The sequence below is a fragment of the Hypanus sabinus genome, chromosome 1, assembly GCF_030144855.1.
Source record: "Hypanus sabinus isolate sHypSab1 chromosome 1, sHypSab1.hap1, whole genome shotgun sequence".
NCBI classification, from domain to species: domain Eukaryota; kingdom Metazoa; phylum Chordata; class Chondrichthyes; order Myliobatiformes; family Dasyatidae; genus Hypanus; species Hypanus sabinus.
The window spans coordinates 146782350-146804243 of record NC_082706.1 but is presented as its reverse complement, the minus strand read 5'-3'; the positions used below and the strand labels follow the sequence as shown (position 1 = coordinate 146804243).

General features: G+C 39.3%; 1 protein-coding gene across 1 annotated transcript in view; it reads left to right on the top strand.

Moving 5' to 3' along the window:
- Nucleotides 1-10765: 10765 nt before the first annotated feature.
- The window catches only part of tmem67 (transmembrane protein 67), a 145966-nt gene continuing 134837 nt past the window's right edge, over nucleotides 10766-21894 (top strand). The window contains exons 1-5 of the mRNA XM_059978620.1: nucleotides 10766-11131; nucleotides 12947-13043; nucleotides 14757-14856; nucleotides 17460-17526; nucleotides 17913-17987. Of these exons, the coding sequence (XP_059834603.1) occupies nucleotides 11042-11131; nucleotides 12947-13043; nucleotides 14757-14856; nucleotides 17460-17526; nucleotides 17913-17987 (429 nt within the window). The 5' untranslated portion in view covers nucleotides 10766-11041. The remainder of the gene's footprint in view (nucleotides 11132-12946; nucleotides 13044-14756; nucleotides 14857-17459; nucleotides 17527-17912; nucleotides 17988-21894) is intronic.

The window sequence follows — 21894 nt, the reverse complement described above, 5'->3', positions numbered from 1 at the left end:
AACATGTGACATCATGCACCTACACCAGATAGCAAGGTGCCAGGCAAACTTCACTGGATGATCTGGATCATTATGTGTGAGTACAGTGTCTAACATCACCACTTCCTTTACTTTTTGGGAAGCCACCTCACACTGTTTTGTCCATTGCCATTTCTTTCCAATCTGCAGTAATGAGTTTAAGGAATGAAGCACAATAGCCAGGTGTGGCAAGAACCTTTAACAGTAATTGACAAGTCCCGAAACTACGCAATTGTGACAAGTCCTTTGGCCTTGGGTATCCACCACTGCTTGAAGTTTCTCAGTACACTAGTATGTCAATGTGACCACAATAAGTGTTGCTTGGTTTAAATAATTCACTTTTGTTGAGTTGTGCTCTGAGCCCATAATCTTCTAATCTTTTTAATCCTGTGTAGAGATTTTGAGATGTTCCTTGTCACTCTCACCAGTAATAATGATGTTATGCAGGTAACACTGAGTGCTTGGGCAGCCTTGCAGCACCTGGTCCATAGATTTCTGCCAGAGTGCAGGTGCAGATGCTGCTACAAAAATAAGCCAATTACAGTGATAAAGCCCCTTGCAAGGTGAGAAACACTTTATACTCTCCTTCCATCTCCGTCTGCAAGGCAACCTCAGCTGAGTCCACTTTGCTGAAGTGTTTTCCTCCAGAAAGGTTTGCAAAGATGTGCTCTATCCTGAGAGGGGGGTATTGATCTAACTTCTGTATTGGGTTGATGGTGACCTTAAAATTATCTCAGATCCTGACAGACCTATCCTTTTTGGCTATTTGGACCACCAGCATTTCCCATGGGCTCCATTCAAGCATGGGAAGAACTCCTTCAGCCTCCATGCAATCTAGCTGAATGGCCACTTTATCACAGATGGTATAGGGAACTGGACATCTTTATAAAACATGGGTGTGGCTTTTTCATTTAATACTATTTTAACCTTGATATGGTTTAGTTTTCCATTGCTATTCTGAACACTGCTTTTGCATCATCCAGTGCCTTTCTTAATTTATTGTGAGTTGACTATTGCAGGGTATGAGGCATGAAAATGGTGGATGGATCTCCAGTCAAGTTGTCTCAGCTAATCACAACCTCACAATGCTGCCCTCCTGTTTTTACCATATACAAGCCCAATGTGGCTTGTTGGTGGTTGTATTTCACTGTTATGAATGTTGTTCCCACAGGAGTTTTCTTTTCTCCTGTATATATGCTTTGTTGGATCTCTGCAGGCTTCAATTCATTATCATAGCAATGTTGTTCAAACTCATTTTGTGGAATGACTGAAACAGCCGAGCAAGAGTCATCTAATTCCATTTTAATTTGCTTGGACTACTGGTGTAAGCCATATTGCCTGCCTCATTAGTTTACCCAGTCCTGTGTAATTCTCATCATTATCAGAATGTTCATCAATAGCATGGATATTAGTGCACTTTTTGAAATGCAACTTGACTTTTTATCTTTTGCTCTTCCTTGTGCAGTCCATTTATGTTTGAATGCCCGACATACACATTGTATGTGTCCTACTTTGTTGCATTTTCTGCAAGTTTTGCCTGTAAATCTGCATTAGTGATTGTGAGACTCTGCCGCAACGGTAACATAATTTCTTCAGCCTGGCAAGTTTCTGTTCAGATGTTGCAATTTTATTTATGCTCACCTACATCTCTGCCTGCAATTTCAACTCCTCTTATAAATGTGAGTTGTCCTTGAATTAGGAGCCATTTTGAATGTTTTCTTGTAAGATTCCATAGACTAAACAATCTCTCACTGCATCATTAAGTCCATCACTGAACTAACAAAGCTCAAATAATTTCTTCAATTCAGTCATGTAAGCTGAAATAGACTCCCCTTTCTTTCGATTGTGCTTATGAAGCTTAATGCATTTTGCAATCAACAATGGTTTTGGTTCTAAATGTCCCTGCATTACATTCACAATAGCAGCAAAGTTCATTTTGGCTAGTTTGCTTAGAGGTTTAACTGCTCCAACCAAACTGTGCTTTTTCACATGCTGCATTCAGTAACACCGGCACTGGTTTCTCACTGGCTCTTTCATTTGCTTCAAAATCCTGCTCAATTCGTTCAGTATATATCACCCAGTTATCTGTTCTGCAATCGAACACGTCTATCTGATGTAGCCAGCTACCTCTGTTTTTCTTAACTTTATTATTTTCACTTGATACTCACTGCTTATGAACCCATGGCTTGTTAATTTTGTTCATTAGCTTTTTTTAAAATCTCAAAACGTCACTTTCCCAGTCCAAAAAACAACATGCTGTGCTTCAACAGTGGGTAGTCATCTGAGGTTCATTTTAAAAATTCCCTGTCACCAATGTTACGTTTTGTAACTGCAGAAGCTAATCAAAAGAAACATGCGGGAGTCGGGATATTTGTCTACTTAGTGTTTTTTTCGGTTTTTCTACCACTTGCTAGGGTGTGATCTCACCAAACCAATTTATGTAGACAGTAAATAAAAACAAAATGCAGTAAAGAGTCAGCAGAACAGTTAGAAAAAGAGACTTAATGCTTAGGTCAGATTTTAGATTCCCTGCATCATAGTTTAGACTTTCTGTAGTCTGCAGTGTTAGCTATTATGGCAGAAATTTATAATATAAATACAGCATTCAGTCAAAAGAAGTAGGAGCAGATTTAGGCCATTCAGCCTATCAAGTCTGTTCTGCTGATCATGGCTGATTTATTATCCATCTCAACCCTATTGTCCTACCTTCTTCTCATAACCATTGATGTCCTTACTAATCAAAATGCTAAAATAGAGCACCACAGCACAGATATAGACCCCTCGACCCATCTAGTCGGTGCCAATCTATTATTCTACCTATTCCCATCAACCTGCACCTGGTAAATAGATCTCCATATCCTTCCTTTCCATGTATTCAAATTTCTCGTAAATGTTGACATTGAACCTGCACCCACCACTTCCACTGGCAGTTCTCACTCTCAAGGTGAAGAAGTCTCCCCTCAAGGTCCTATTAAATATTTTACCTTTCATCCTTAACCTACGACCTCACGTTTTAGTCTCATCCAAATTCAATGGAAAAACCCCTTCTTGTATTTACCTTATGTATACCCCACATAATTTGTATCCCTCTATCAAATCACCCTTCATTTTCATATGCTCCAGAGAATAAAGTCCTAACCTATTCAACCTTTCCCTATAACACAGAGCAGCACACACAAAATGCTGGAGGAACTCAGCGGGCCAGGTAGCATCTAGGAACAGAGTACAGTGGACATTTCAGGCCAAAGCATTGACTGTACTCTGTTTCAAGGTGCTGCCTGGCCTGCTGAGTTCCTCCAGCATTTTGTGTTTCTTCCCTATAACACAGATACTCAAGACCCAGCAACATTCTTGTAAATTTTCTCTGTATTCTTTCAATCTTACATTCTTCTTGTAGGTAGGTGATCAGAACTGCATACAGTGCTCTAAATTGGGCCTCACCAACATCTCATACAACTTCAACATAACATCCCATCTCCTGTACTCAATTCTTTGATTTATGAAGGTCAATATGCCAAAAGCTCCTTTATAACCCTATCTATCAGTGATGCCACGTTCAAGGAATTATGGATCTGTATTCCCAGATCCCTTTTTTCTACCACACTCTTCAGTGCCCCACTATTCACAGTGTAAGTTCTGCTCTGGTATGTCCTCCTAATTTGTAATACGTAACGTTCGTCTGCATTAAATTCTATGTGCCATTTTTCAGTTCAGTTTTACAGCTGGTCCAGGTCCCACTGAATTTTTTGTAGCCTTCCTTGCTGTCTACTATGCCCTCAATCTTGCTGTCATCCACATATTTGCTGATCAAGTTTACAGCATTGATATCAAAGACAAACAACAGTGGATCCAGCACCAATCCCTACGACACACCTGTAGTCACAGGCCTGCAGTCAAAGAGGAACCTGTCTACTAACACTGACTTCTACAAAACCAATGTTGATTTCATTTTACTGTTATCCTGAATGCCAAGTGACCAAATCTTCTTGACCAACTTCAAAGGCCTTGCTAAAGTTCATGTAGACAACATCTGCCTTTATAAAGTTTTCTTATAACCTTATCAAAATACTCTATAAATTGGGTAGAAACAATTAAGCATGATGACTATTCCTAACCTAGCTCTCTCTCCAAATAACTCGTATATCCAGTCCCTTAGAATACCTTCCAATAATTTACTCACGACTGACATCCGGCTCACTGGGCTATAACTTACTAGTTTATTCTTAAAGCCTTCCTTAAACAACAGAACAACATTAGCTATCCTTCACTCATCTAGCATCTTACCTGTGGCTAAAAATGTTTTAAATACCTCTGCTAGTGCCCTTGCAATTTCTCCACTAGTCCAAAGGGACACCTTGTCAGGACCTGAGAAGTTATCCACCCTAATTTGCCTCAATATAGCTCCTCTTCAGTAAATATGTATATGGTCTATGACTTCACTGATGATTTACTTTCATTTAATACACTCTGTTCATCTCCTGAGTAAATACAGAGGGGAAAAAATTACCTTTAAGATCTCCCCCATCTGTATCAGCTCTATGCATAGATGACCTCTCATTTCCCAGAGGACAAATTTTGCCCCTTGCTATCCTTTTGCTCAAGGGATTCTCCTTCACTTCATCTGCTAGAGCAATCTCATGGCTTCTTTTAGCCCCCTTGATTTCCCTCTTAAGTGTTCTCTTGTATTTCTTAGACTCAAGTGCTTCATTTGTTCCTTGCTGCCTTTACCTGATATGTACCTCCTTCTTCTTCTTAACTAAGTCCTCAATATCTCTCAAAAACCAAGGTTCCATAAAACTGTTAGGCTTGCTTTTTATTCTAATGGGAACATACAAACTCTCTCAAAATTTCACTTTTGAAGTTCTCCCACTTACCAGGCACACTTTTTCCAGAAAACAAACTACCCCATTCCACACCTGCCAGATCCTTTCTGATGCCATTAAAGTTGCCCTTTCTCCAATTTAGAATCTCAACCTGTAGACCTATCCTCCATAATTATCTTGAAACTAATGGAATTATTACCAGATCCAAAGTGTTCCTCTACACATACCTCTGTCACCTGCACTGTCTCTTTCCCTAACAGAAGACCCAGTATTGCACTCTAATTCATACCTCTATATATTGTTTAAGGAAACTTTCCATAACACATTTAACATTTGATAAACAACCCCATCCAGTCTTTTATACATTATGGCAGTCCTAGTCAATATGTGGAAAGTTAAAACCACCTACTATCACAACCTTATTTCTCTTGCAGCTGTTTGCAATCTCTGCAAATTTGCTCTTCTAAATCCTGTGGATTGTTGGTTCATATATAATATAATCCCATTAACATGGTTATCCCTTTCTTATTTCTTATTTCCATCCATATGAGCTCTCAAGTCTGACCTATCTGAGCATTGATGTGACAATTTCCCTGATTGGTAATACTGACCCTCCTTCTTAAATTCCTCATGCTCTATCATGCCTAAAACAACGGCACCCTGGAATATCGAGCTGCCAGTCCTGCTACTCCTCCAAACAAGTCTCACTTATGGCTACAATGTCATAATTCCACATGGCGATCCATACTGTAAGCTCATCAGCCTCACCTACAATACTCCTTGCATTGAAATAGGCACAACTCAGAACATTAGTTCCATCATACTCAACATTTTGATTCCTGTCTTTGTATGTAGGCTCAGTAACATCTTTCCCCATTCTACTATCTGTCCTGGCACACTGGTTCCTATCCCCCTGAAACTCGTTTAAAACCCCCGAAGCAAGAGCAAAGGATATTAGTCTCTCTCCAGTTCAGGTACAAACCGCCCCATCTGTACAACTCCCACCTTTCCTGGAAATACAGCCCAAAGATCCAAAAATCTGAAGCCCTCACTCCTGCACCATTTCCTTAGCCACATTTTAAACTGTATTATCTTCCTTTTTCTGGCCTCACTAGTAAATGGTGTGGGTAGCAATCCTGAGATCACTACCCTGGAGGTCCTGTCCTTTACATAACTCCCTGAACTCACTTTGCAGGACTTTGTCGCCCTACCTGCCTATTGGTACCAACATGGAACACGACTTCTCACTGCTTATCCTCTCACTTCAGCATGCTTTGGATGATTCCAGATTTTCCTGTTCCTGGCTCCTGAGAGATAACGTACCATCTAGGAATCTTGTTTTAGAAACAGACAACCTATAGCGCAATAGAGGCCCTTCGGCCCACAAAGTTGTGCTGAATGTCCCTACCTTAGAAATTACTAGACTTACCTATAGCCCTCTATTTTTCTAAGCTCCATGTACTTAGCCAAAAGTCTCTTAAAAGACCCTATCGTATCTGCCTCACCACTCTCTGAGTAAAAAACTTACCACTGACATCTCATTATCTTATACACCTCTATCAGGTCATCGTCCGTCGCTCCAAGCAGAAAAGGTTGAGTTAACTCAACCTGTTCTCATAAGGTATACTCCCTAATCCAGGCAACATCCTTGTAAATCTCCTCTGCGCCCTTCCTATGGCTTCCACATCCTTCCTGTAGTGATGTGACCAGAACTGAGCACAGTACTCCAAGTGGGGTCTGACCAGGGTCCTACATAGCTGCAACATTACCTCTTGGCTCCTAAATTCAGTTCCATGATTGGTGAAGGCCAATACACCGTACGCCTTCTTAACTACAGAGTCAGCCTGCGCAGCTGCTTTGAGTGTCCTATGGACTCGGACCCCTAGATCCCTCTGTTCCTCCACACTGCCAAGAGTCTTACCATTAATAGTATATTCTGCCATCATATTTGACCTACCAGAATGACCCACCTCACACTTATCTGGGTTGAACTCCATCTGCCACTTCTCAGCCCAATTTTGCATCCTACCAATGTCCCTCCACACTATCCACAACACCTCTAACCTTTGTGTCATCAGCAAACTTACTAACCCATCCCTCCACTTCCTCATCCAGGTCATTTATAAAAATCACGAAGAGTAAGGGTCCCAAAACAGATCCCGGAGGCACTCCACTGATGACCAACCTCCATGCAGAATATGACTCATTTACAACCACTCTTTGCCTTCTGCGGGCAAGCCAGTTCTGGATCCACAAAGCAATGTCCCCTTGGATCCCATGCTCCTTACTTTCTCAATAAGCCTTGCACGGGGTACCTTATCAAATGCCTTGCTGAAATCCATATACACTACATCAGGCTCGTAAGGCACAACCTGCCCTTGACAAAGCCATGCTGACTATTCCTAATCATATGATACCTCTCCAAATGTTCATAAATCCTGCCTCTCAGGATCTTCTCCATCAACTTACCAACCACTGAGGTAAGACTGACTAGTCTATAATTTCCTGGGCTATCTCTACTCCCTTTCTGGAATAAAGGGACAACATTCACAGCCCTCCAATCTTCCCGAACCTCTTCCTTCCCTATTGATGATGCCAAAATCATCACCAGAGGCTTAGCAATCTCCTCCCTCACCTCCCACAGTAGCCTGGGGTACATCTCATTCGGTCCCTGTGACTTATCCAACTTGATGCTTTCCAAAAGCTCCAGCACATCCTCTTTCTTAATATCTACATGCTCAAGATGTTTTCTTCCGCAGAACCTCCTGTTTGTTCCCCTAATTAATGTATCCCCTATTACTACTGCTCACACCTGCTTCCCCTTCCCTTCTGAGTCACAGAGTCAGATTCAATGTCAGTGACCTTACCACTGTGGCTTTTCTCTTAATTCGACCACTTCCTCCCTCCCCCCGCTAATAGTATCCAAAGCAGTATACAGTTCTTGAGGGGAACTGTCACAGGGGTATTCTGCACTGGCTGTCAATCCCTTTTCCCTGTCCTTACAGTCAGCCTGTTACCCGTGTCCTGCAGGTGTAACTGCTGTACCTCCCTGTATCACCTATCAATCAACTTCCCTGCCTCTGAAATGATCTGGAGTTCATCCAGCTCCAGCTTCCCAGCTTGATCTGTAAGAAGATGCCCCTGGATGAGCTTCTTGCTGTTGTTGTCAGGGACATTGGAGGTTTTCTTGTCTTCCCACTTCCTGAAAGAGAAGCATTCCACTATCCTGCCTGGCATTCCTGCTGCTCTAACAATCAAGGAAGGAAGGAGGGATGTGAGGGAGGGAAGGAAGTAGGGGAAGAAGGGAGGGGGCAAGGTAGGGAAGAAGGAAGGACACTGCATTTTGTCACTGGCCCATACACCTTCTTAGCCACCCTAGCAATTTGCACTGCAACTTTCAGGGATCTATGGACGTGACCCTGAAATCCCTTTGTTCCTCCATACTGTTAAGAATCCTGCTATTAATGCAATATTCTGCCTTCAAGTTTAGTCTTTCAAAGTGTATTACTTGAAACCTTTCCAGATTGAACTACACACTTTTCAATCCAGCTCTGCATCCTATCAGTGTAACACGACAACCTTCTACACTATCCACACCACCACCAATCTTCGTGTCATTTGCAAACTTAACCAAACCTCCACTTCCTCATCCAAATCATTTATAAAGATCACAAAGTGCAAGGGTCCCAGGAAGAATATGCTCCATCCACTACTACCTTCTGCCTTCTGTGTGTTAGCTAATTCTGAATCCACATAGCCGCCAGAATTTCTGAATAAGCCTACCAAGGAGAATCTTGTCAAATGCCTTACTAAAATTTATATACACTACATCCACTGTTGCTTTCATCAGATTGTTTTGTCACTTCCTCAAGTCAATTAGCCTGGTGAGGCGTGACCTGCTTCTTGCAAAGCCATGTTAACTATCCCTAATCAGACTCTCTAAATACTTGTACAGTAAATTCTACTATTAAGAATCCTTTCCAATAATTTTCTCACCACTGATGTACGACTCTCTGGTCTACAATTCCCAGGGTTATCCCTATCTTGAACAAAGGAAGAACATTTTCCACCCTCCAATCTTAAGCTGCTACTCCTGTGGCCAGTGCCAGTGAGGATGACCATCACCAAAGGTGCAGCAATCTTCCCTCCCTTCCTGTAGTAACCTGGATTATATCCCATCCAGCCCCAGCAAATAATCTATCTTAATGTTTTTTTTCCCCAAAAGTTCAAGTACATTTTTTTTTTTTTAACATTAACATCAACAATTTCTAGCATATTGGTCTGTTCTACACTGACCTCACATTTGCCAAGGTTCCTCTCACTGGTGAATACTGAAGAAAAATATTAATTAAGAATTTTCCCAACTTCCTCTGACTGCAGGCACATGTTGCCTCTTTTATCCCTGATCAATTTTCCCCTTTAAATATCCTCCTGTTCATCATGTACTGTACATGTGAACACCTTGGGGTTTCCCTTAATCCTACTCACATCCCCTTCTAGCTTTCCTAAATCCATTCTTATGCTTCTTTCGGGAAGAATGCAGCTATCTTAAGACTATAGAGCTAAGGAAATACCACAAATAGAACTGAACACGAGGGTTGGTATTTTAACATGAGCGAAACAACACCTAGAGCCAGTGTAGGTCAACAAGTATAGGGCTCAAAATGTGAATAAGTAAGTTAGGAATTGTTAATTCATTTATTTGATGGTTACAGGGTAAAGCTAAAGTTTATTGGTGATAGGAATACAGTGATTGTTCACCAGATTCATTCCCACCATGGTGTGTTTGTTGTATGCAGAGAAATTAATCAGACTAGGCCTACAATCTAGAAAAATAAGGTGTGTTGTCTTTGAAACATGCAAAGTTCTTACATCCTTGATTGGGTGGATGTGAAGTTGATATTTTCAGTGACTGAGATGGGTCTCAGTAAATGGAGTCAGTCCTTCAGGATAAAGATCAGAAGAAATTTCTTCTCTTAGTCAGTTGTGAATCTAACTTAATTGACCACAGCTCTCTTGGGTAATGAATTCCAGAGTATTCAAGTCTGAGATTAATAGCTCATTAGACATTAAGGGATACAAGAGTATGGGGTTAGTGCAGTAAAGTGCCAAAGACACATTGAACCATATGGCTTACTCCTCCTATTTCTCATGTTTGTGTCCTTTTCGAATTGGATTACATGAAGATGCAATAAAGTATTAACTACATTTGTGGTCTGGAGTTATACTTAGGAAAATTAGGTAATGTTCCCCTTCCCTGAGCGATATTAGTGAACCAGATGGATTCTTACACTGATATTAGTATTATGTGTACTTGGATTAATGATCCAAGTATCTGCATATTATTCCAGTAAATTAAGAAGTACTGTCGTACTTTACAATGCTGACCGGTGATGTAGTGGCATCAGCACCAGACTTTGAGATGAGTGGTCCCAGGTTCGAATCCAGCCGGCTCCTTGCAAGCTTTCCGTTCATGCTTGGTTGAGCATCAAGCTAGCAATTTAGTCTTATTAAAAAAAAACAGACAACTGTTACAGAAACAGTAAGGTTGCTGGCCGATGTGCCACAAGATATGGAAAGGAACAATAGTACTTTACAGTGTCCAGACAGCAGAATTTTAGTAAACAAATTTATGGAAACCAGAGTGAAAGCCAGCTTTTCTGGAATTGTCAGCTCCAAAAATAACACAGAAATGAATGCATCTTCAGGGAGCAAGGGTTGAGTAAGACTATGAGGTGGAAATATTTGATATTCAAAATACATTTCACAGTGTCATAGGACTACAACTTTCCAACTGTCTGGTTTAGTTTCAAAGAGCTGCCAGTCAAAAGGATGGATTCATATGTTGCACAGGTTCTATATCTAGTGGTACTGTGGCACTAAGATTTGGAATGCTAATTTTTTTTGATGTTTAATACAAAGCATCTCCCATATTTCCAATATGCTCCGTTTGCTTGATCTCTAAATTAAGTGATATTCTCTAAATGCTATATAATGGGGATTTTAAATTAAATTATTTAGAGAATATCAAACTTTAAAATGGGCACTAGATTATGTTTGTGCACCGTTTTTCAGTTACTCCCTTGATTCTAACTTCTGGAATAAATTGGATCCCAACAACTATATCCATCCTCTCAGAAGTTTGACTTGTACATGCCACTTTGGTTTGGCCTAAAATAATTTATCTTACTTTTAAAGGTATGTCATGCATATGCCTACCTGGTTACCAATTAACCTCAAACAAAGGCAGATTTTCCATCACTTGCAAAAAATGTCCTGAATTATCTCCAGTAAGTAAATTGGTTTTGTATTTTATCTGAGTTCCAACCCATTGTACTAGGTTTAGGTTTGCAATTGTGTTACCTTATATGACACTGAATGAATTTCTGACCACATATCTGTTCCATGACTCAGGCTGTTGGTTTCTATCTCCATTGAGTCTTTTCAATTGCCTTATCCAATCTGCTGTCAAAATGCTCAGTTGTAGCTTTGTCACCTTAATGCTGACAGTCCTGCTTAATCGTGGATATTATGCTTTGTTCTACCCACCACTGATATAAGTTGTTCCAAAGCTCTTCTGCCTATGAATTAACTCAGTACTATTTCCGTTCATTCACAGACCGAGCATCCCAGAAAACAACACTTACTTTAAAAAAATCTTATCTCTGTTCTCACATCCCTCCATGGCTTTTTTGATCCTTAAATTCACAATTTCCCAAGCCCTGCAAAATATCTGCTTCTTTTTAACCCTAACCTAATAATTTTCCCCAGATCACTAAACATAGGTGAATGATTTTTTTTTTACCAATCAAGGTCCTAAGCTTGGAATTCATGACTAAAACTTCTTAGCTTCTCTACTTTTCTTTTGTTTTTTTTTTGTAACCTTCATCTTCAAACTAAGTTTTGGCTATATACCCTGTTGTCTTTGAATATGCAATGGCATCAGTTCTTTTTGTTATTGGAATATTTAGAAATAGGTAACCACGAAACTGGATTATCTCAAAGCACAGCAAATAGTTGGAAGAGTGGCCCACCGGGTCCCCAGGCATGCCTACCATTCAGTTTGATCATAACTGACCTATGCTGACCTTTTTCCTCCTCTGTACCGATTCACCACATTCCTCAGTTCCTCTACCTTTCAGATATCTATTTTATCTTAAATATAGCTGATGATCTGGCCTCTACCTCCTTCAAAAAGAAAAAAATTGCTGTACATCCTAATTTTAAATGTATAGCTCCTTATTTATTCTTCCTTATTTATGTTCCCTTGTTTGTGATTCCATGATTAGTAAAATAATCTCAACTACTATCTCGTCAATCCCCCCCACAAGGATCTTCACGGATGAATAAAGTCATCTCCCAATTTTCCAAAACTCACTGATTTTTTAATCTTCAAACACGAGGAAATCTGCAGATGCTGGAAATTGAAGCAACACACACAAAATGCTGGTGGAACGCAACAAGCCAGGCAGCATCTATAGGGAGAAGCGCTGTCGATGTTTCGGGCCAAGACCCTTCGTCAGGACCCAGTCTCGGGTCTCGGCCTGAAACGTCGACAGTGCTTCTTCCTATAGATACTGCCTGGCCTGCTGTGTTCCACCAGCATTTTGTGTGTGTTGATACATTAATCTTCTTCAGGAAAGGCCACACACAACTCTCTTTGTGACTCCAAACCCACCAATATGATTGGTCTCAACTGTTTCTTCAATCAGCAGCAATTATATACTATACAATAATGCAATAAACTCTCCATGATATCCACACACCAGGAATGAATTTTTAAAAAAAATTTCATTTATATAAAGTTATGACATTATGCAGGTCGAAATGTGCAATTACTTCATAAGTAACAACACATAATAATGTGGTTGCTCTGTATGCAGTATTTAGGTATGCATGCACAATCCGCTTACAAGTATGTTATTGACTGCATTTCCACTGAAACTGTGAGAGTGCTGTACGTACCAATTTTGCCTGCCCACAGGGGCTTTAAAGGTTATATAAAGAAGGTGAAAGACATAGGTTATAACCAATTTATATCATTCTTTGTTGTTCATTTTCATCCTATTATTATGTAACTTTTTATTATAATTTCCTTCTTCAAGGCTGTAACACAAGATGGATGGAACTGTATTAAATGTTCCTCAAGTGCTGTTATGGATAATAATGGGAAATGTCAATGTCCAACAGGACAGGTTCTAGGTATGTTTTGCTCAGTAATATGATTTAGGACATGTTAATTTGGGTTACACTTGTAACCTGAAGCTTTCCGAAAAACTATTTGTAAAGTGTTGCAGAAACGTAGATTTAATAATAGAACTTAAATTTAAGGAAATTTGTTAATCACTTAATGGAGAAATTCACCAAATGCATAGGAAATTATTAGTACAGGTAGCCATGATTAATTGACAGAGCAGATTCGATGGGCCAAATGGCCTAATTCTGCTCCTATCTCTTATGGTCTTATGAATGCGCAGAGAAGAGCACAACCAGCAGCTGATATTCTTACCTATGCCTAAATCTAGTAAAGTAAGACAACATTCAAGCTTCCCAGTCCATTAGGGGAAGTGTCATCCTAAGGCTTTGTCTTTACGTTTGATTTCACGTCACAGTTTGAAGATGACCTTAAAAATATTAATTCCTCTTCATGACAGCATCCAAATTTTAGAATGGCTAATTGTTAAATACTGTCAAGTTTACAAGTTGTGTTATGTACTTGATAAATATGCTTCAAACCTTTTCTTTTCTTTTGAAAGAATGAATTACCCCAATCAACCTTATAAAATGCCTGTTCAGCAAATAGCAACAATGCAGACTTATAAAAGACCTTTGTATGGAGAAAAGTACTTTTCAGCTATGTAAATCAGTAATAGTTCTGACAAAAACTCAGACATTTTGAGTGTTTCTAATGGAAGATGTGCGGTTGAGAGTGAGGTCAACTGTTAAGTCATAAGAATCAGGTCTTGACAACTAGTTGCTGACAATTGGAAATCAAGTGTTGGGATGCCGAGGCAGGAAAGTGGCTGGGAAGAGATGGATGAACAGTCTGCAAAATAAATGTTAAGGAACAGGTGGAGGCTTCTCAAGTAGAGGAGTAAACTGGAATGGATGATGGTGATTAGTTAAGTGGACGTAAATCATTTAATTTATTTATTTATTGGGATACAGCGAGGAACAGGATAGGGCCTTCCAGCCTTTTGAGCCATGCTCCCTAGCAATCCCACAATATAATACAAGTCTATTCATGAGACAATTTACAATGAACATTTGATCTACCAACTCATTGGCTAATTGGATATTTGTAGGGTTTCTCAAACTCAGGATGTTATTATATTATGACCAATCAATAAATCTTGACTATGAGGTTCTGGAGCTTCAAATATTGGGATTCAGCGATCCTGGAAACATCAGCAGACCAGGTGTGTAGATGGACTGGCCCTCTGGTACATCTGACATTAAAGTTGCATAAGTCTTGTAACATAGGAAAGTTGTGTGGCCTACAAAATCAGTTGGGGTGGGCCAGAGCCTAAACATATTTCCCCATAATTCTCCAAAAATAGTACTGCAGGACAAATGATGAAATCTTGTAGGATACAAGTCAATTATTCCAGAAGTACCTAGTCAGATTTCAGGGATGATGTGAAGCAGCCTGAAAATAGTCAATATCATGGTTCACTCTGGGTAAAGTCAATTTTTAATGGCAAAAAGTTAAAAGAAACAACACTATGTAGATGGATTTTAGAGTCTGTGTTTTGCTAGGAAATACCTTATTTAAGGAGTGGTTTATCAGTGAATTGTGGATTTTGTATTATATGGTTTGATTATTCATTTTCAACTTTGACATACAGAAGTTTTCTATTGAAAAGAATAATGGAATGAAAATTGCTTAATGTAGATTTTTTGATTTTGTTAAAGTGGAAAAGACTGTTTCTGGGATACCTTTAACTGAAGCAAAATGTGTTACCTGCATTATTAGCCAGCCTTTTTTTTCCACCCCAGATGCTTCAGGAAACCAGTAAGTTACATTTATTTCTTATAGAGTCATTGAAAAGTACAGCACAGAAACAGGCCCTTAGGCCCATCTAGTCCGTGCCGAGCCATTTTAACTTCTTACTCTCATCGAACTGCATGGGGACCATAGCCCTGCATACCCGACCCATCCATGTAGCTATCCAGATTTCTTTTAAACGTTGAAATCAAGCTTGTATATACCATTTGTACTGGCAGCTGGTACCACGCTGTCATGACCCTCTGAGTGAAGAAGTTTCCCCTCATGTTCCCTTTAACCTTTTCACCTTCCATCCTTAATCCATAACCTCTGAGGTTCCACCCAACCTCTATGGAAAAAGCCTGTTTGTATTTACCCTATCTATACCCATCACAATTTTGTATACCTCCATCAGATCTCCTCGCAATCTTCTGTGCTCAGTGGAATAAAGTGCTAAGCTATTCAGTCTTTCCTTATAACTCAAGTCCTCCAGACCCAGCAATATCCTTGAAAATTTTCCTCTGTACTCTTTTAACCTTATGTACATCTATCCTGAAGGTATGTGACCAATGCTGCACACAATACTCCAAATTAGGCCTCACCGATGTCTTATACAACTTCAACATAACATTGCATCTTATGAAGGCCAGTGTGCCAAAAGCTTTCTATACAACCTTATCTACCTGTGACACCACTTTCAATGAATTATAGACCTCTCATATGCCATATCCCTTTGTTCTACCGCGCTTCTTAGTGCCCTACCATTCACTGTATAAGACCTACCCTGGTTGGTCCTACTGAAGTGCAACACCTCGCACTCGTGTACATTAAATTCTATCTGCCATTTTTCAGCACATTTTCCCAGCTGGTCCTGATCCTGCTGCAAGCCATGATAGCCTTCCTTGCTGCCCACTACACCCCCAGTCTGAGTGTCATCCACAAACTTGCTGATCTAGTTAACCACATTATCGTCCAGATCATTGATATAGATGACAAACAAGTGGACCCACCTTCAATCCTTGCAGCATTCCACTGTTCATAGGTCTCCAGTCAGAGAGACAACCATCTACTACCAATCTCTGGCTTCTCCCACAAAGCCGTTGTCTACCTTTTCCAGAAAACCAAGCAACTAAACCTTCTTGACCAACTTTCTGTGCAGGACCTTGTCAAATGGCTTGCTAAAGTCCACGTAGACAATATCCACTGCCTGGTCTTCATCAACTTTCATGGTAACTTGCTTGAAAAACTCCATAAGATTGATTAGAAACAACCTACCATGCATAAAGCTATGCTGACTATCCTTAATCAGTCTACGTCTATCCAAATATTCAAGTATCCAGTCCCTTAGAATACCTTCCCACTATTGAGGTCAGGTTAACTGGCCTAGATTTTACCGGCTTGCTTTTAGAGCCCTTCTTAAGCAGCAAAGCAACATTGGTTATCCTCCAATCTCCTGGCACCTCACCTGTTGCTAAGGATGATTTAAATATTTCTGTAAGAGCCCTGGCAATTTCTGCACTTGCATGGTTCAAAGGAACACTTTGTCAGGTCCTGTGAATTTATCCGCCCTAATTAGCCTTAAGGCAGCAAACACCTCCTCCTCTGTAATCTGTAGAGTTCATGAAGTTGATGCTATTTTGCCTTACTTTTATAGAATATGTCCATCTCCTGAGTAAATACAGATGCAAAAAAATCATTTAACATCTCCCCCATTTCTTTTGGCTCCATACATGGATTACCATTCTGATCTTCCAGAGGACCAATTTTGTCCCTTGCAATCCTTTTGCTCTTAACGTATTTGTAGAAGCCTTTAGGATTCTCCTTTACCATGTCTGCTAAGGCAACCTCATGCCTTCTTTTAGCACTCCTGATTTCTTTCTTAAGTCATCTCTTGCATTTTTATACTCTGTAAGTGCCTTATTTCTCCCTACCTGTTGATACCTGCAATTAGCCTTCCTTTTCTCAACCATCTCTTGAAAACGAAGGTTCCTACAGCTGTTATTTTTACCTTTTAATCTAACAGGCACATACAAGCTTTGTTTTCTCAAAATGTCACTTTTGAAGGCCTCACTCTTACCAGAAAACAGCCTTTCCCAATCCACACTTGCCAGATCCTTTTTGATACCATCAAAATAGACCCTTCTCCAATTTAGAATCTCAACCCACGAACTAGACCTATCTTTTTCCATACTTACTTTGCAAACTTATTTACTTACATGTAAGCATTGGAATTCTTTATAAGGGATTTCAGATTTAATATGCTTTGTTATTAACCTTATAAACAGGAAATGAACTTGTGTTGACCAAGTAGGAAATGCAGTTTCCCTGGGCAATTAAAAGAAAACAGGTTGACATATTACCTGGGGAGAGAAACAGGAATGATCAGAACAAGCAGATTGCTTGGGAAATGGGGAAACTGGACTTAGTAAACTGAAGGTTCAGTGTGGAGATCTTGGCTGGCATAAGGAGATCTTGGCACAGGGAGTGTTACAGCAAATTGGTCCGAGGTCTCCTGAAATGCTTCAAAAGAAATGTTGCTAGAGGAATGATAGTATTGCTTAAGGTGAATTGAGGATAGGTGGGGAATTAGTTTACTAATGAATTTCAATTGTTCTTACTCTATTCATTAGATGCATCAGATGTCATGAAACATTCATTAATACCACACAATCGTGTGACTGTCAGTCGAATATTTTGGTAAGCAATTTTTAAAAAAATTGTTCTTAAGTGCTGTATTCTTTAATGTAACTGTTGGAGGAAAATTGCTTGTGTATCTTGGATATACAAAAGGCTGCAGGTGCTGATTCAGGAGCAAACAAAGTTCATCCAACAGTTTATTCTTTTGCTTCTGTACTTTCAGAACAGACATCAATTAAAAATCTGCATAATAAGCAACAGGTTTTGTATACTCACACAGTTGATAGTTGCCTACGAAAAATACTTTTATTTGTGCTACTTTTGTAAAGTAATGTAGTTTCAAGATGTAATAAAATATTTAGATTTAAATACTTAGTTAAGGAACAAATCTGAGAGAAGAAACTATAATAAGTTTTAAGTAGTAGCATTTTCTCTTTTTTCTCTAGACTGGAGGATTATGCTTTCTTCATCAACCTAAAGACTTGACCTCCTCAGTGGTTACAGATGTTGTCTATGAGCAAGTAAGTGTAATGAAGCTTAATTAATCATGCCAAAAACGAGTAAATACTTACTCAAAGACTTACTTGTTTAAAATAACATAAACAAATCTATATTAAGTTAGAAATGCTGCCACAACACATCTCTGTAGATGTATAATCAAAAAGCACAATTTTTATAAAGGGTATGAACTATCAGCATAGGGTGTACCTTCAGTAAACTGTTGATAAGGTAAAATACACATGATGATTCAAAAAACATTGAAATAACTTAATTATGGAGGTCTTACAAGTTTGGGTTCTTTTTATTGCTGGCAAAAATGCTAGCACTTCAGGAAGCCAGCCCTGTTCAGTATATAATATTTAAGTTATATTGTAAATCTTTGTTTGATTAAACATTCTTTGTTTAAATAAGGCATTGCGGGTTATAGGTAAATGTACATAAATGGCATACATCATTTCACCACCACATCATATGTGCACACCTCACTAAAAATAAAAAATGAAGTTTACATGCATCTCTCGGGCTCCCTTGTTTTTTGCTTTATGCTTTTAAGCTTTTGAGTTATAAAACACAGTGGTAGCGATGAGAAAGTTTTAAATGAACCCAAGGTAACTACCTACCCCTGTTGAAGCACAGCAAGACATTTGGGTAAAAAAAAGCACAGTGACACATTTGAATTTTTTTTTAAAGGCTGATAAGGACAAATTCAGGGGTTCATAAACAGTGATAACTAGAAGATGATGATAATAAATATTAAAAAAGCAGAAATGGCTGGCTTCATTGGAAAGATAGACAAGTTCAGTTGCACAAGAGATAACTGGAATATATGAATTTTAAAGCAAGTGGAATAGCTGATGAAAAATGAGTGCCAGTTTTGCTGAGTGCTGTTGGTGGAAAGGCATACAGTTTGCTTGGAAGTTCGACTACTGCAACCAAACCAGTTGAAATGAGCTTTGCTAATATCATGAATGTAGAAATGAAACCATCGCTGATTGCAGAACACTTTAGTTTTCATAAGCTAAATCAAAAGGCAGCTTGGGTGGCTGAATGGAAGAGATTATCTGAGCATTGTCAGTTCAATCATTGGCTTGATGGTGCACTGAAAGATTGTTTATTTTGTGGAACCTTACAAGCAAACATTCAAAAAACAGCTCCTAACTAAAGCAAAACTCACATTTGAAAGTAGTTGTAATAGTTGTATCAATGGGAACAACTGTCAGAGTCGCAATTGAGTTGCAGTCAGGAATGAAAGCACGCGTGAACAGGATTGCAACATCTGAACAGAAACAAATTGACCAAAAAAATTGTGTTTCCATTGTGGCAGGAGCTCATATACACCAAATTAACACAGGTTTAAAGGCACAACTTGCAGAAAATGTGACAAAGTAGGATACTTACTGTACAAAGAGTATATCGGGCAGACAAAAATAAATGGACTGCACAGGGAAGAGAAAAAGATAAAAAGTAAAGTTGAAATTTCAAAAGGTGCACTAATCTGCATGCTGTTAATAAGAAATCTGATAATAATGAGAATGACACAGGACTGAGTAGCCTTAAGATTTACATGTAAAAACTAACATGAGATAAGCAATATGGCCTACACCAGAAGTGAATGGCAAATTAATTAAAGTGAAATTGGACACTGGCTTGGCTGTTTCAGTCATTCCACAAAATGAGTTTGAATTGTATTTCAAAGATACTTAAGTGAAACCTCCAAATATCCAACTAAGAACTTATACTGGAGAGAAAAAACTCCTGTGGGAACGACATTTGAAACAGTTAAATACAACAACCAACAAGCCACATTGGGCTTGTAAATGGTAAAAGCAGGAGGGCCCACATCGTGGGGTCATGATTAACTGAGACAACTATAACTTGATTGGAGATCCATCCACTATTTGCATTGCACATAGTGTGCAAAAGAGTCAACTGAAAATGAGTTAAGAAAGGTACTGGATGATGCTATAGCAGTGTTCAAGGATTGCATCGGAAAACTCAAACATATCAAGGGTAAAATAGTGTTAAATGAAAATGCCACACCCACGTTTTATGAAGCCCATCCGGTTCCTTATACCATCTGTGATAAAGTAGCCAGTGAGCTAGATTGCATGGAAGATGAAGGAGTTCTTTCCAAAGTTGAGTGGAGTCCATAGGCAACACCAGTGGTCCCAGTATCCAAGAAGAATGGGTTTGTCAGGATCTGAGGTGATATTAAGGTCACCATCAATCCTGTGATAAAGGTAGATCAATACCCTCTGTCCAGGATAGAGGATATCTTTGAAAACCTTTATAGACTCATAGAGAGTACAGCACAGAAACAGGCCCCTCAGCCTATCTAGTCTGCGTCAAACATTTAAGCTGCCTACTCCCATCAACCTGTAACAGGACCATAGTCATCTATACACCTGTCCATGTACCTATCCAAACTTCTCTTAAATATTGGAATCGAGCACCACATGCACCATGTGTGCTTGCAGCTCATTCCACTATCTCACGACCCTCTGAATGAAAAAGTATCCCCTCATGTTCCCCTTATACTTTTCACCTTTCACCCTTAACCTATGACCTCTGGATGTAGTTCCCCCAAACCTCAGTGGAAAAGGCCGCTTGCATGTACCCTATCTATATCCCCTATAATTTTGTATATCTTTATCAAATCTCCCCTCAGTCTTCTACATACCAAGTAATAAACTCCAAACCTATACAATCTTTCCTCCAGTCCCTGCAACATCCTTGTAAATTTTCTTTGTACTCTTTCAACCTTGTTTACATCTTTCCTGTAGGTAGGTGATCAAAACTGCACACAATACTCAAAATTAGGCATCACCAACGTCTTATATAACTTCAACATAAAATTCCATCTCCTCTACTTAATAGTTAATAGTTTGATTTATGAAGGCCAATGTGCTAAAAGCACAATGTGACTCCATTTTCAATGAATTATGGACATTCCCAGGTCCCTTTGTTCTACATTTTTCTACAATGTCCTACCATTTTTGGAGGATAACACTTAAGCAAAATGGATTTAGCTGAGGCCTGCCTACAGATGGAGATGGAAGAAAAGTTTGAAGTATTTCTCACCATAAACTCACACAGGACTTTATCACTATAATAGGCTTATTTTTGGATCTACATTTTCATTCTGACAGAAAGCTATGGACCTAGTGCTGCAAGACTGTGCAGGAATTCAGTGTTGCCAGTGAGGATGATGAGGAATGTCTTCAATATATGAAGACAATGTTAAAAAGATTAGATTATAGGGTCAGAACACGACGCATCAAGTGTGAATTCTTTAAACCAAGCATCACTTACTATGGTCACACCACTGATGCACAAGATTTACATGTATGCTAACAAAATTCAAGCAATGGTGGATGCCCAAAGACCAAAGTATGTTTCACAGTTGTGGTCCTTTTTAGAATTTATCAATTACTAAAACAGGTAAACAGGTTCCTGCCAAACCTGGCTACTGTGCTCCATCCCTTGAACTCATTACTACAGATCAAGGAGAAATGACAATGGATAAAGCAGTGCGAGGTGCTTTTCCAAAAGGTAAAAGAAATGGTGGTATTAGACACTGTACTCAAATATTATGATCTATATCATCCAGAGAAACTTTTCTGTGATGCCTCACCTTATGGTACAGGTGCATCATGTCACATGTTATGAGTGATGGAAGTTAATTGCCCATAGCCTTTGTATCACATTCCCTTACCTCTGCAGAGAAATATTAAGCAAAGGTAGACAGGCCTTGAGTTTGGGGTGTAAAACATTTCACCCTGTACTTGTATGGGAGAAAGTTTACCCTCATTAATGATCATCAACCACTAGTATCTATTTTCAATCCACAGGAGGGTGTTCCATTAACACCAGCACCATGAATACAAAGTTGGGGTCTCTGTTTCTTGGATGACACAATTATAATAT